Source organism: Schistocerca gregaria, chromosome 4 (genome assembly GCF_023897955.1).
Source record: "Schistocerca gregaria isolate iqSchGreg1 chromosome 4, iqSchGreg1.2, whole genome shotgun sequence".
NCBI lineage: Eukaryota > Metazoa > Arthropoda > Insecta > Orthoptera > Acrididae > Schistocerca > Schistocerca gregaria.
In genome coordinates, this window is record NC_064923.1 from 593081494 (window position 1) to 593097554 (window position 16061).

The following is a 16061-nucleotide window of genomic DNA, read 5'->3' on the forward strand; positions in this document are numbered from 1 at the left end:
GTAAGACTATTCAACTAATTTTCTTGAAGACTAGAAATTTAAGGGAGCTTTGTGTAATTTTCTATTATGTTATGTTTGGTGAATTATAAGTAAATAATTCTTAAAGACAGAGCAAACTTCAATCAGAAATATTTCATGCTCACAATTCCAAGGCAATTTCAGAACTATTCAAAATACTTCTTTTTTCTAAATTATAGTGTTTCACAATCTAAAACAGTAGAAAACAATGAAATTAAACTGTTGTAGGGATTTTGATCATTCTCACTGAGAGAACGGAAGTTTTAACTGAGTGCATAGGTTGCTTTGTGATTCAATTCTTTTTTTATGTAAATATTTTGCTGCATTAATTCAAAGTTTTACTGAGGATTTAATTCTTGCTAAAGGAAATTCATTTCCATTAAGCGACATGTAAAAATAAAGACGGATATGAAGGAATCAGAATCTAGCTTCCACATTGAAACAAAGCAATTAATGTCAACTGGATTTACAATCCAGCAACCATCCAGAATTCAATTCAAAATTAAAGTACAGTAAATTAGTTCCCTTGGAACTTGGTGATTGTCAAGGAAACAAGAGAATACTTGGTAAAAGTATTTATTAGAGGAAGAAAATACAAGGTGAGTCACGAACTATTCTTTTCTGACCCAAAATCTTCGACTCTGGAGTGACTGATGTAATCATGACATCAAAATATCTCTGGAATTGTGCTCTACGGAATTTGAATCTGCGCAAGACAACATGGACGTCAAAGACCCCTAGAGGTCTCTGCAGCTTCACACCATAAGCCATGGTGGCTCACGCCTCCTGGCCCATATTTAGTGTGAGGGTGCCACAGTGGAACATGGGGTCCTGGAGGCCAATAGTGGCACCCCCAATCATGTATTTAAGTACCAGCCTCTCGCTCAGCCGGCCAGTCTAATCTTGCACCTCTGGCCATATTGCCTCGCCTTAGTGTATTTACTTTCTTTTTCTGTGTACTAGTGGACATAGTTGTCTAGTAAGGTTTTCTTGTGACTTCAATCTTGTAGTAGTTCTTAAGGTCCATCGTTGTTCATGTCCTTCCTCTCCCATTTGTGTTGTGTTCGTGGGCCGCTCCACGGGCCCCGCTGCATGTTCAGTCACTTCAACCCCACGACCGTTCCAGTCGCAGTTACAACATTTTTGGTGATGAGGTAAATGGCCGTCGTCGTTGGCATGGAGGCGAAGTTGGTCTGTCTGCTGGAACAACAGCAGCAGCTCATACAGCAGCAGCAGCAGCAGCAGCAGCTGCAGTTAGACATCTTACAGCAGCCACTGCAATTGTTAATGGACAAAGCCGATGCCTGGGATTCATTACCACAACAGCTTCTGAGTCATCGGGTGTCCGATGCGTTCCCACGTACGCCGTCGGTCCCACCATTTGATGTCGCTAAAGAAAACTGAGAGACATACTTGCATCGACTGAAACAACGTTTCACGGCTTTTCAAGTCACGGATGACTCCTTGCAGCGGTTGTTGTTTTTGTCTTGGGACTCCCCAGGCACGTATCTTTCTTCTCCGCAAGTTGGCACTGTTTTTTTTTGTCCGATACTATGGCTCTCTCTTTCCAGGAGATATGTGCCTCTCAGCTGGAGTTCCACCAGTACCATAAACAGTCAATCTTATCGTTCCTGGGTCATGGACTTGCAGGGTCTCAGCCGTCAATGTGATTTTACATGCACCAATCAGCAGTGTAAGTCTTCGTATGTGGACTCCCTGATCTGAGATGTCGTGGTTCAGCTGGCTCCCGATCACGAGATCTGTACTGCAGCATTAAAAATAGATAACCCCTCCTTGGAAACAATCCTCCGCATTGCCCACTCCTTTGAAATTGCTCAAGCGGCTAAGGAGCGTCTTATGGCATGGCCACAGGTGGCGACGATAGAGGCATCACGTCGAGTTCCACCCCCGTGACATCAACATGGCCCAGCCGACATAGGCCAGCACCGTCAGGACTCCTCGTTGTCCGACGTTTCTATGGCATCAGCGCCTCCAGTTGCCACTTGTCGCTGATCGCACAGCTCACTTCCATCTCATCAACAGTGCTTTACTGCACATTCTCAAGCTGATTGTCCCCACCACTGGAAAACCTACATGCGGTGTAACAAGGAGGGCCACATCCGATTGGTTTGTCGTAGTTACTTGACTCGCTCCGGTCCTGCCCCTCCTGGGCCTGAAGATACCGTCCATGCTCTGCAACTGGTTGTCCCACAGGACGACCCGCTGGTTCGAAAGCTTTTCCTTACACTCTGCCTTTTCATTGAGGATGCCAAGTTTTCAGGTCAACACTAGGGCCACTGTCTCCCTGATTAATATGGTGACATATACCTGGCTAGGCTCTCCTGAGTTGTCACCACCTTCTTGCCATTTAGTCGCCTACAGGGACGGTTCAATTCCCCTTCGTGGGCAGTTCGTCGTCCAGGCAATGTACAAGTGTGTTCCCCGGCTCCTTACCCTCTTTGTCGTCGACCATCCGTCAGCTTTGGATTTTAATGGCCTGGATGCGTTTCAACTGTTTGGCTTTTCCATTTCCGATGAAGTTAAGGTTGTTTTCACAGCTGTTTCCTTTCAGGACTTGGATGATCTGTGCTCCGCTTTGGTGTCACTTATGATGGATCTTGGATGCTTCCAGTTTTCAGGCACATATCACCCTTCGGACGGATCCACAGCCTCGCTTTTTCCGGGCCCGGCCCCTTCCGGTGGCCTTACGGCCAGCAGTCAAGCAGAAACTTGATTGGCTCCAGGCTGCTGGCATTTTGAAGCCTCTTGACTTACAAGAGTCTGAGTGACACCATTGGTGGTCATCCGGAAATCCAATGGGTCTCTTCGGCTGTGTGGGAACTTCATGCGCCACTGTCAATGCTCAGTCCCTCGTTCCCCGACAGGAAGACCTTCTTGCCAAGCTTGCCGGGGGAGAGTATTTTTCAAAGATCAATCTGGCTGAGGCATACCACCAGTTACCCTTGGATGCCGACTCTCAGAACATCATGGTTGTCAATACGCCTTTTGGATTGTACAAGTACAACTTCCCTTTGGTGTCTCTTTGGCACTGGCCATTTTCCAGCAGTTCCTGGAGCAGTTTACACAGCCTATCCCTGCCTGCGTGAATTATATGGACGACCTCTTGGCCACCGGGCGTTCCCACCAGGAACATAAGCAAAATCTCAGCCTTATTTCATGCTCTGCAGTCCGCAGGTTTACACTGTTGACTGGACAAGTGTTTTTTTTTTTTTTTTTTTCCAACCAGAGGTGGAATACTTAGGACACCGGCTAAGCAAAGATAGCATTTGCCCTTCAGGTTCTAATGTCTTGGCCATTGAAACCCTTTCTCATCCCAAGGACTTATCGGAACTCCAGGTGTTTTTGGGCAAGGTTACTTATTACTTAAATTTCTTGCCCCAGGCTGCCTCCATTGCTCAACCCCTCAATCACTTGCATTGCAAAGGGGTACCTTTTGATTGGTTTCCTGCCTGTGACCAGGGTTTTCTCTGTTTAAAGGCGAAGCTGCAGTCCGCTCCTTACCTTACTCCCTTCCCTCCGTAGCGCCCCTTTCTTGTGGCAGCTGTTGCGTCAGCATATGACATTGGGGCCATCCACGCGCATCAGCATGCCGATGGCTCCGAACAGCCCATTGCTTGTCACTCTAAGATGCTGACCCCAGCCCAACGGAACTACTCGCAGATTGAAAAGAAGACCCTGGCAATCTTGTTGGCTGTCCAAATATTTCACACCTATCTTTTTGGGGCAAAGTTCACCCTCCTGATGGCCCATTAACCCTTGGTTACACTTTTCGGACCCCACTCTCACCTTCTTGAGTGGACGGTTCAACATCTCCAGCACTGGGCATTGTTATTACGAAATTATGCTTACACCATCCGGTATAAGCACTCCACCCACCATTGTAACACGAATACTGTGTCACGTCTCCCAGCAGGCCCCGATCCTGCCTTTGCCCAACAGGAGGTCTTCTGCTTTTACATTGATTCTGCCCACCGGGATGCCACACCAACCTGCCGTGACCCTATCTTGTAGCAGGTTCTCCACTACATGATCCACGGGTGGCCCTCATATGTTACTCGTAGGATGCAGTCTGATTTCAGCCCCTGTTGCCACTTGTCCCACAGGCTCTCTGTGGTCGATGATGTCCTGTTGGCCACGGAGTCAGATGCCCATCGGGTGGTCATCTCTCAGGATTTGCAGCTTCGGGTGCTCAGTTTGTATGTCCCGTATGAAACTTTTGGCTCGCCGACACGTGTATTGACCTGGCATTGATGGTGATATTGACCACCTGGTCCGTGGGTGCACTGTGTGTGCATGTCACCAGGCAAGCCGCCCCTTAGTTGTTTGCACCCTGGCCTGTGCTTCACTGGCCCTGGTATTGCAGCCATATTGATTTTGCGGGCCCATTTTGGGTCCATGTGGTTACTTATCATTGATGCCTACTCCAGATACCCATATGTTGTCCACATGGCATCCACCACCATGGAGGCTACACTCACGGCCCTGGCCCATGGTCTTGCCATTGAGGAGCTGCTACACACGTTGGTCTCCGATAATGGCCCATAATTCACGGTGTCGTCCTTTCACGACTTCTGTCAGACCAACAGTCAACGGTATCAAACATATCCGTAGCCCCCCTTTCCACTCTTCATCCAATGGCCCGGCGAGAGGTTTTTCCGCACTTTTTAACAACAGTTGACAAAGGCGGTCAACACACCTCTAACCACTAACCACGTCTGCCGTCACCCTGTTTTTGAGCACCTACTGCACTCGCCAATTGACGGATGCAGTCTGGGGGAGCTCCTTCATGGGAGACGGCCATGGACCCTGCTCTATTTGCTGATGTCATTCACCTCCCACCCCCACTCCTGGTCTGTCACATCACAGCAGGACCTTGTGGGCCCACGAGTATGGGTGCACGGTGGGTTGGATGCCTGCCATGTCGCGGCCCATGGGCGGCATGGGACGTTGAAAGGGTCGGAGCGCCGCCATTATAATCAGTTTAGCCTATGTGCCCCTGCCGGACTTGCCACCCCTGTCCCCGGTTGCCATCTCCCCAATGGCCTGCCGCCAGCCCTCCCCGCCCCCGGGTGGATCGGCAGCTCCCTCCCTCGCCCTGTACTTTGGGTGGGCCGTCATGGATACCTTGGGTGTCCCTTCCTCTCTGCCAACAGCGGTTGATGAGCCGAGCTCTTCTTTCCACTGCTGCCCACGTCGGCACCGTCCGGGATGTTTCCGCCTGCGTGCAGGATTCAGGGACGCGGAATCTGGTACTGCGCACCGTGGAATTTGAATCCACACAAGACGACACAGATGTCTAAGAGCCCTAGAGGTCCCTGCACCATTGTGCCACAAGCTGTGGCGACGCGCACCTCTTGGCCCAAATTTAGTGTGAGGGCACCACAGTGGAACATGTGGTCCCAGTGGCCAATAGCGGCATCCCCAATCATGTACTTAAGCACCGGCCTCTCACTCAGCCGGCCAGTCTAATCTTACGTACGTCTCTGGACATATTGCCTGAACTTAGACAGCGTATTTACTTTCTTGTTCTGTGTATGAGTGGACGTATTTGTTTAGTTAGGTTTTCTTGTGACTCCGTTGTTTCCATCTTGTTGTTGTTCGTAAGGTCCTTCATTGGTCATGTCCGTCCTGTCCCGTTTGTGTTGTGTTTGCGGGCCGCTCCACGGGTCACACCGAGCGTTCTGTCACTTCAACTGGGGAGGGAGAGGGTGGGCATGTGTATCGTGTAGAGCATCACACCACAACAACAAGGCCATTGGCAGTGCGCATAAATATTTCGTGTGACATGTACAACTCTGTGTGTTGTGTTATTCTTTGATTTTCAACTAGTTTAGTATTACATTCTCCGTATATCAGGGAATCTGCTTTACCTATCCATGACAGTATTAATGTAGTGTAATATGTGGAAATAAATCATTATCTCAGAAGTTAACCACACCTACATCCATCACTCACTTTGAAATAAGTAGTTTATCGCCTTTATTAAGCTTGAAACAGTCAAAGTTGGGCACACAAGGGTCGACTGAAATGAGATGATACAGTTACCTGCTATATATTAACAGCTTTGGTGTGCTGCTAAATGAAAGTGAAATTTTTGGTTGCAGCTTAGGTTCAGGTCACATGCCACCACAGTTTGGGCTAATGGCAAGAGAGAGAAAACAGGGTGCAAGGACCAGGGGCATAGACTGGTTTATAATCACAAAAAAAAAAAAACAAAAGCTCTAAAGCTACCTGTTTAACAAAACAATATTAACAAAAACAATAAACAAAATATAATGCACCTCTGTCAATGATCAACAGTCTGTAGAACTGCTAAGATAAGAATTTGATGTGACCTGTACAGAATTTGTCATTAATTAGAAAGTAAAGATTGAACTAATAGTACAATATTATGACGGTTTCCTCACAAGCCACTCAACTGATGTTTAGGATTGTTATTACTTTCCATTTACATAAATGACTTGGTGGACAGTGTGAGAAGCAAACTGTGGCTGTTTGCTGATGGTCTACAAGAAGCAGTCGTTGTTCAGTGACTGCAGGAGGATACAAGATGACATAGTCAAAATTTCTAGTTTGTGTGATTAATGGCAGTAAGCTCTAAATGTAGAGAAATGTAAGTTAATGTAGATGAGTAGAGAAAACAAACCCGTTATGTTCGAATACAGCATTAGTAGTGTGCACTTTACACAGTGAAGCCGTTTAAATATCTGGGCATAATGTGGCAAAATATGAGACGGAATGACCATGTAAGGATTTTAGTAGGGAAGGCAAATGGCAGATTTTGGTTTATTTGGAGAATTTTAGAAAAGTGTGGTTCATCTGTAAGGGAGACCACATAGTACACTACTGCAACCTATTACTGAGTGTTGCTTAAGGATCTGCACCAGGTGAAAAAGGATGACACCGAAGCAATTCAGAGGTAGGCTGCTCGATTTGTTAGGCGGTAGGTTCGGACAACATGCAACTATTACAGAGATGCTTCAGAAACTCAAATGAAAATCAGTGGAAGGAAAGCGATACTCTTTTCAAGGAACACTACTGAGAAAATTGAGAGAGCTGGGGTGTGAAGCTATCTGCAGAAAAATTCTATTGCTACCAATGCATGTTTCATGTGATGATCACACAGATAAAAGAAATTATGGTTCATGTGGAGCGATATAGATAGCCTCTTTTCCCACTGCAATAGTTTTGAGTGGAACAGGAAAGAAAATGACTAGCAGTGGTACAGGGTCTCCCCGTAACGGGCCTTATGGTGGCTTGTGGAGTATGTATGTATTATTGTATGTATGTACATGTAGATCAGACTCTGCAGAGCTCCCATACTGAAGGAACTCGTGTACAGCTCCGTGATCATGGCTGCTTTCATCTTAGAGGACAAGAGTGTCCACAGCATACGTTAAAAAGCAACATTCACTAACCAGAAATCTTAATATAAACAAACTTGAACATGTTCATGATAACCTGAATGCTTGTGCCCAAGTCGTGGTACAGAAAACATCTAATTACACCATCCACATACTGTTTGTTAAATGCCTCCTTGAGAATGGTATGACTGTCGATACAGCTTTTGCCAATAGACAATGCACATAAGGATTGACCAATAACCTCTGTAGTCTCTGCACTTTGATTATCTTGCAATCAGTAGTTTAATTGTCGGCTACTATTATTGCATCTCAGTCAATATGAAAACAGACACAACCTCCGAGTGTCTGACAATGTATGGTTTAACAATGAGTTTTTACAGTTGCTTGCGCTCTGGCATAGCAGTTGCTGGAAAGGAGTCTACAGATCTGATCAGTTGTGAAAACTTAGCTGAAGAAAGTAGTCTAAAGGTAGTGAAGTAATGTACTGAATGTTTTTGTCAGATGTTGGAAGATTACTTGATGGTAATCCACAAGTAGGGAATGTCATCCCAGACTGAAGCATTCACTAAAGATGCCATCTTATTCGAATCTTGTGGCACAATTTTTTATACTGTGAGTCAATCAATTATCAAACAATGCTAAGGATGAAACAATCTATCACAGATAAGAAGAGGAGTAATCAGCAATTAAGTGAGCATTTAAGGGCGCTCACATTGTATATGTAATATAGACTGTACAGCATTAATTTCAAACAAATCAGCAACTGGTCAACAAACCCCAACCCTGCAGCACAGTAACAAATTCAATATAACATTTGGTGAACACAGTATGGTGATTGCTGCTTGAAGAACCAAAACAGAAATAAACAACATATTACACCATAAGACAATGTTATGATAATAGATTTTAATTGCTTGCTGCCTATTTTGTGTCAAAGAAGTAAGTTAAATATACACAACTATTAACAGTTCTTCCAGAATCGTCAATCATCTCAGTACTGGAATGTTCTGTAATGAGTGAGGCCTTATACTGATAGTATATTACAGCTTCCTTAATAGAACCTCTGCTAGTTATTTCACGGGTTTTATGCAACTGTAACTGTACAATGTTTTACTATCATTTAATTTACTGAAACATCTGAGTTTGTACATTTGTCATTACTTACCTTGAACAGTAGGTAGAGATCATCACAAAGATCCTGAACAAAGTTCATATCAGACAGCTGAGGCAGAACAAGTTCTCTAATTTCTTTGCTGAATGGAACTTTAGCATAAGGCAGCCATGCCCAATGATATGGATATGCTCTCCACGAGTCAGGATGTTTAAACGGGAATGCAAGACCATTATCTATAGCTGCTATATCTATCTCTGGTAGCTGAACAACATTCCATTCCTAGGAAAAAAGATCTGCTATAAGTGATGAAACTAGTTTTATACATTGAGGTAACAGATACAAATCGTCCTGAGTAATATTCTCTAAAACATAACAAGAATGGATATACAATTTCATTTCACTAGTTCTCAGAATATTACATGTCAACAGCCAAAAATATCAGAGATAGGGAATAAAGTCTGATAAGAAGAGAGAAGTTACTTGAAATATTTGTAGTGTATTATCACCAATGTATGAGCTTTCTTGGTTTTTATGAATACAAATTGGAATTGTGGGTGTTACAATCATTATGTTAATGTTTTCAAAATATCCCAGCACACACAAAAATTCTTGAAAAGGATCAACTATCTATCTATTCTTTTACTTTAATATACTTTTACCATTGTGTTCATATTACAAGAGTGCATCAAAACTTAAATGACTCTACTCACCAAGCGGCAGCAGAACACATACATAAAAGACTGTTGTGATTGGCAAGCTTTTGGAGCCAGTGGCTCCTTCCTCAGGCAGAAGGGTTGAATGGAAGGAAGTAGGGTGAAGGGAAACGACAGGTAAGATCTAGGTAAAGGGGTAGATTTCACTAAAGTCACCCAGAACCACAGGTCATGGATGAGAAGGAAAGAGTCTTTCCTTCCCCTTCAACCCTTCTGCCTGAAGGAGTCACTGGCTCCTAAAGCTTGCCAATCACAAGAGTCTTTTATATGTGTGTGTGTGTGTGTGTTTGCCACCACTTGGTGAGTAGATTTTTTTTATCTATACAATTAAATAATTTTATCATTCTATACAATGAAATAATTTTATCAAAAATCGATTGTTTTCATTGCTACAAACTCAAATGGAGATGGACTGAAAGTACATCCATTGCTTACCATTTCTCAAAGAGCCTAAAATTCCATGTTCCAACACTCCTCAGGTTGACTAAAGGCCATCACCATTCTTTTCTTAACATAGCAAGATCTGACTATCACAGGTGTAACTTATCTTCAACACTTAATTCTAGATCTGTACCTTGTTTGAAAACTATCATAAGAAAGCCAGGTTTTATCAGCTGTAACAATGCAGTCCACATATTGTAACATAGCTTTTACATTTTTCTGAAGATTTATCTGCAGCGTCAGATATGACCTACCTTCAGTTCTACAGACACAGTGTAGTAGTCACAAATAATACAACTTTGTGACTGTAACATTGTCTTACTGCATTATCTGAACTGAAAATTCAGAATGAACCAAAACTCCTTTTTTGGTGTAGCACATAGGGCCTCCTCCTCATTTATCTCTAGATTCCGTACCGCAGAAGCATTCTATTCTATGACGAACAAAAATTAATGAAACGAGCAGCGAATGTCTTTGAGGGTGCAGTCAGTTCTCAAATGATCAGAACAATAAGATTTTCATACTGGATCTGAACATCTGCTCACTACTTTTTTTGCGAATGAAGTCACTTTACAGTAATTAAGAGACCTCCATGCTACAAAAAATTTATCGGCTTGTTTGAACATGCACAGATGCAGTAAGAAGTTGCTCAGCTAAACCTTTAAATTGCACAACCTTAACTGTTTTTCCTATTAGGCATAAATGACTTGATAGAGAGAGAGAGAGAGAGAGAGAGAGAGAGAGAGAGAGAGAGAGAGAGAGAGAGAGAGAGAGAGAACCACAATAAGAAAAACTTACTGTTGCATCCAGCAATTCTCCACCATTTGAATTAATATGTGACTGAATATTTGGTTGATCGTATTTTATGAGCCAATTATCATTTCCTCGATCTGTATTTCTAATTATATAATCTAATACAACAAGCCGTTCAAACTTCAGCTGAAAATCTCGTTGAACTTTTGCAGGTAAAGGGTCCAATTCAAACCTCCTGAGCCAATAATCAGCATCCTTGTAACCATCCACAAATAACTGGAAAGACCCAACCTGAAAAATCAGATCAATTGCATATGAAAGGCAATCCATATACATTTAATTCAAAAAGCTGAATAATAAAATGTGATCCTCCTATTCCTTGAAGTGAAAACATGTAATCCATGCAGTCATTAGTTATTTTTATCAGGACACTTTACCTTCGGCCTAAGGCCTATTCTGTTGAAATGTCGTCCCACATTTGGAAACTGTGCCATAATCGCTCTCTTCATGCGGGCCTTTTCTCGATCAATCCGTGGATAATTGAATGTTTCACTTACCAATTTCACAACCTGAAACAAAATTATGGTAATAAAATGTGTAACTCGTTATTTTAAATGGGATTTTCATTAATTTGTCGAGTCAACAAAATTGAAAATTCTGGAAGCAGCAATATGTAACACAGGACAACGCAAAAACTCACCTGTAGGTGATTGAAGCTTGGAGCACAGAAAACTAGGTTTTGAGCAAATGCACACGTATTGAAAGTATGATACTACACTAAGTTTTACTAACAAGGGGAAGGCCTCAGACACGGCCAACCGATTTGACTCAAACTTGGCAGGTCACTTGTATACAACTTAAAACAAAGGAATCTTAAAGATATTTTGGGTCAACACCCCCGCATTTTTGAGAAAATCCCCCCCAAAGGTTACCACGAGCAATCGACTCAAAATTGGCGGGATCGATAGATAATTGTAAACAGAGCATTTTTCATCATCAGGTATAGGTCCGCAAACGCATACTTTTCCAGAAATCGAGGTAAGAAACTTTTACAACTTCCGTTCTGTAACCACATGGTAAACGCTTCTCGTCAACAGCACCGATATCGCTGGCACGGTAGCTCAGCGTGTTTGGTCAGAGGGTTAGCTGTCCTCTGCAATAAAAAACTGAGTTAATCGATCAACAACGAGCTTAAACGGATGGCTTACGACGTCCGCCCCAAGCATATGCAACGAACACAAAAAAAGAGAGAGAGAGAGAGGAGAAGAAGAAGAAGAAGGGATAGCGCGCAACAGTCAAGGTAAGTGGCTGGGAATTGGAAAACCCGCACTTGAATCTCGAAGAAACCTAGCAGAAGTTGTTCTTTTCGAGTGTATTTTTTCATGTCTCAATTGATTGGCATAGGAGGGTTAATAAGGTAAGTAAATCAATAAGGAATGATAATAATAAGGTAGGCAAAATAAATTTCTCAAATCTCTAAGATAGTCAACGACTATAATGTCACTCCAGGTCACTTTACAATGGCTCTTCCCGTCACTGTTACATGTCCTCACTTTTCTTCGAACAACTAGATGGCTGGGACTTGTCATATAAACATTAGAAACAAATAAATTCATGGCACCAAGAATATCTAATAGTGCAATCTTTCAACAGCTAAACTGCTTCCGAAGAGTCGGCGAAAAGCATTTACCATGTGGGTACGGAATTGGCAGTTGTAAAAGTTGCTTTCCTCGATTTCTGAAGAATTACGCGTATGCGGACCCCATACTCGATGTTGAAAAATGCTCTATTCACAATTATCTATCGATCCCTCCAATTTTGAGTCGATTGCTCGTCATAACCTTTAGGGGTGATTTCCTCAAAATTGCAGGAGTGTTGACCCAAAATATCTTAGAGTCCTTCATTTTAAGTTGTACACAAGCGACCTGACAAATTTGAGCCGAATCGGTTGGCCGTGTCTGAGGCCTTCCCCTTGTAAGTCTGGCACTGATGGAAACCAGATGCTCAAAAGCCTAAGCATTATGCAACGCAAGTCTACATAAGTACTGATAAACAGCAGTGGCAGTCGTACCTCACTTGCAGAGGCAAAGTCAGATAATATCAACAGAAAGGGACTGCTGTCAGATAGCCTTACTTTTGCTCACTTAAGAACAGTCACATGACCAGCCTGCAATATCAAAATTTTCAAATATGTGTGAAATCTTATGGGACTTAACTGCTAAGGTCATTAGTAACTAAGCTTACAAACTACTTAACCTAAATTATCCTAAGGACAAACACACACACGCCTATGCCCGAGGGAGGACTCGAACCTCCGCCGGGATCAGCCACACAGGTCATCATTGCAGCACCTTAGACTACTCAGCTAATCCCATGCGGCCCTGCAATACTGTCGACATTCCTACTGCAGATACCTTAGGCAGGTAAGGACAATGTTACACATATTTCATGTGTCTGTACCTTCCATCTGCACATCCAACATGATCATTTAGAAAGTGTGATGCACTAGCTTCGTGGTGTCCAGATGGTGACATTTGATAAGAAGACACTGCAAAAGTGAGGTCATTCAATTCATTTGTTGAACGGTCTATTTGTGCCTTTCAATTTGAATTCTGGTCGAGATTTAGGCATAAGGGCATTACACCATTTACTTAGCTCATTTCCTGATCACTTCAACTTACCTTTATTTCTGCCACTTTCCACATTTTAATTTTTGATTGGATTAGATAGGTTTTTGTTACACTAAGTTGTATAGTTCTAATGAAACCAGGATTCATGCTCTTCTGAAATATCTACTCATCCCTCATTTTCAACTGAGACATGCATCACTTGCATACAAGAATGAGTGCTCACTGATATTTAATAACATCATTTATGTACAACTGCAGTGAGTCATTTATAAATGTACAACAGTAACCTATTTGGACTAAGAGTCAAATCCCATGGGAGCTTTTGGGGAACCTGTTAGGGAAGTGATTGAGATTGACATCATCATCACTACTCACTGTTCCACTTCAGTTAAATACGAGTCAAACAATTATGTAGCAATGTTTCTGATCCCATACCTCTGTAACCTGTAAAGAAATAATGAATGGTAATTTACTGAATTATTGCTTGTGTCAGAACACAAGAGGTTCTACTCATCTTTTCCCCTTTCATCTTTGATGTAAATTCACAAATGGAATTTATGGTGTGGAATGCCCTACCCTCTTTTTTTGTAGCACTGGAATGTTTTCATGACAACCACAGATCATCGTAGTATATTGGATAATTGTGGAATTAAGTTTTCAGTTCAAATTGGTGAAATTTTTACTTGCTGTATGAATATTACGAGGTTGCAGAGTTAATAAATTATGTTTGTTGTATGGAAAAATAGGCTATTCAAATCAGTGATCATCTGTATCACTTGTGTCAACATATGAAGTGACCTACATGTACAGTGAATTTGTTTGAGAGTTTTCATTCCAATGGATGAAAAATGTTTACAAATAACATTAAAACAGTGCAATGAATAGAGCAGTTTAGATCTTTTAAAACATGGAAATCTGCTATGGAATAAGAACATTATGAAAAATGTTACTCAGCACACAGATGTGTTGAGTGGTGGAAAGGCATAACCTTCTTCCCAAGTAAATTCTGCTGCTCTGTTCCTCCTCTGTGGGGTGAGTAACAATCTATCCATATCAAATTGTAGTTAATATACTTTCCAACTTGAAGAAATTGTCTCCAATGTGAGGTTCTTTGTACAGTCACTTCACAACAATAACTCTCAAAGGATGACACCAAAGTAGAACATTTAAATTCCATTTCAAAAGTATTTTGCATCTCTGTCAACACCATACCACATGATTCTGTTTCATAACACAAATATAATCTAGCACTTTGTGTTGGATTGTTCTACCTAATAGAATGGTTCACGATTGGAGGCACCCTTCATGACACACAGTTATTAAAAGGAAACATCTAATGAAACAGACCATTTCATAATAGGTGCAAGAAAACATAGAGCTGCACGAAGAACATTTCACTGTCAAGAGGGCAATGCATGATACGTCAATGGCAGCTGTAGCAAGTTTTTATTGAAAGATATTTCACCAAACCCCAAGAAATTAAATTTGTATGTACAGCCTATTAGTAGTACCAAAGTGTTCAGATACTCATGGGTGAGATGGGATATAGAGTCAAGCATAGCGAAGCAAAGGCAGAAATGTTTAACTCCATTTTCGAATGTTCCTTGATGAAAGAAAATTGAGAAGTATTGTCCAAATTGATTTCTCATAACACTTTAAAGACGATTAAAATAGATAATAGCAACAGTGGCACTGAGGAACAGCATAAAAAGGCTGTCTAGAAGTAGATATGCAGAAGTGATCCACAAAAATATAATCTAACATACTTGACACACATTTGTTGTAGGACCTAAGAGCGAATTCTGAGCTCAAAAATAATGAGGTGTCTCAAACAGATGACCACCTTAAAGTTAACCAGCATGGATTCCCAGAACACTGATCATCTGGCATCAACTTCCACTTTTCTCACTTGACATCCTGCAAGATAGGGACAAGGCAGTCAAGTGAATGCAGTATTTCTTGGCTTCCAAAAAAATTATGACTCAGTGCCATACTTCCACTTATCAGAATTACAGTTGTATGGTGTATGGAGTTAAAATTGTGAATGGATTTAGGAGTTTTTGCTGGTAGACTGCAGGATGTTACTTTGGAGGGAGCATTATTGACAGATGAAAGAGGAGGAGGAGATTAGATTTTAATGCCTAGTTGACAACAAGGCCATTAGATTTGGAGCACACACTTTGATTAGAGACAGACAGAGAAGGAAATCAGCCAGTTCCTTTTGAAGGAACAAACCTGGCATTTGCCTTAAGCAATTTTGGAAAAACACACAAAACCTGAATCAGGATGGATAGATGTGGGTTTAAACCGCAGTACTCCCGAACGCAAGTCCTGTTTGCTAACCACTGTGCTACCCCACTTGGTGATACACGAAGAATTAACTTCTGATGTACTCCTGGAAACTGTATTGGGTTATCTTGAATTGAATTTTATTTGACCCTGCAAGATTACGTTGTGTGAAGTAAATGTACGTGTAATATAGGACATGTCAAAGTAGTAACATTCATCATCACTTACTTTTATACCCCTTTAGCTTACATTTTTACATCATTGATAATGAATAACAACATAGATAAATTTAATGGCACAGGTATTCTGTAACACTGTAAAACTCTTTTTCAATGAGATAGTCTTTATGTTTCTTTGGTAAGTCATCGTCAAGTACACTATCGTTCAAGTTTTTAGGCAGACTTCTTAGTAGTCTGATACCAGAGTACTGGGGTCCTTTTTTCTAGCATTTCCAGTCAGTGGGGTATGTTGCGTACTTCATTCTTCCTTCTTGTATTGTGGGTGTGTACACTAGCATGTGTAATCCAGTCCACACTACCTTTTGTGATGTACATTATTGTTTTGTATGTAAACAACGATGAAAAAATTAAGATACCTAATTTCTTGAAACAGTTTCTGCACGTTTCAGAGGCCTTTCTTCTTAAAATGGTCCTAATTGCTTTTTTTTGGTAATGTGAACTCTCGTTTTGTCTCTTGTTTGCTCAATATACAGTTGAAT

General features: G+C 41.9%; 1 protein-coding gene across 2 annotated transcripts in view; it reads right to left on the reverse strand.

Annotated features, from left to right (window-relative positions):
• The window catches only part of LOC126366000 (phosphatidylinositol 4-kinase type 2-beta), a 37594-nt gene that overhangs the window by 10508 nt on the left and 11025 nt on the right, over positions 1 to 16061 (reverse strand). For both annotated transcript variants that reach the window (XM_050008828.1, XM_050008829.1), the window contains exons 4-6: positions 10862 to 10993; positions 10470 to 10715; positions 8569 to 8796 (exon numbers count right to left, since the gene is read on the reverse strand). In XM_050008828.1, the coding sequence (XP_049864785.1) occupies positions 8569 to 8796; positions 10470 to 10715; positions 10862 to 10993 (606 nt within the window). The remainder of the gene's footprint in view (positions 1 to 8568; positions 8797 to 10469; positions 10716 to 10861; positions 10994 to 16061) is intronic.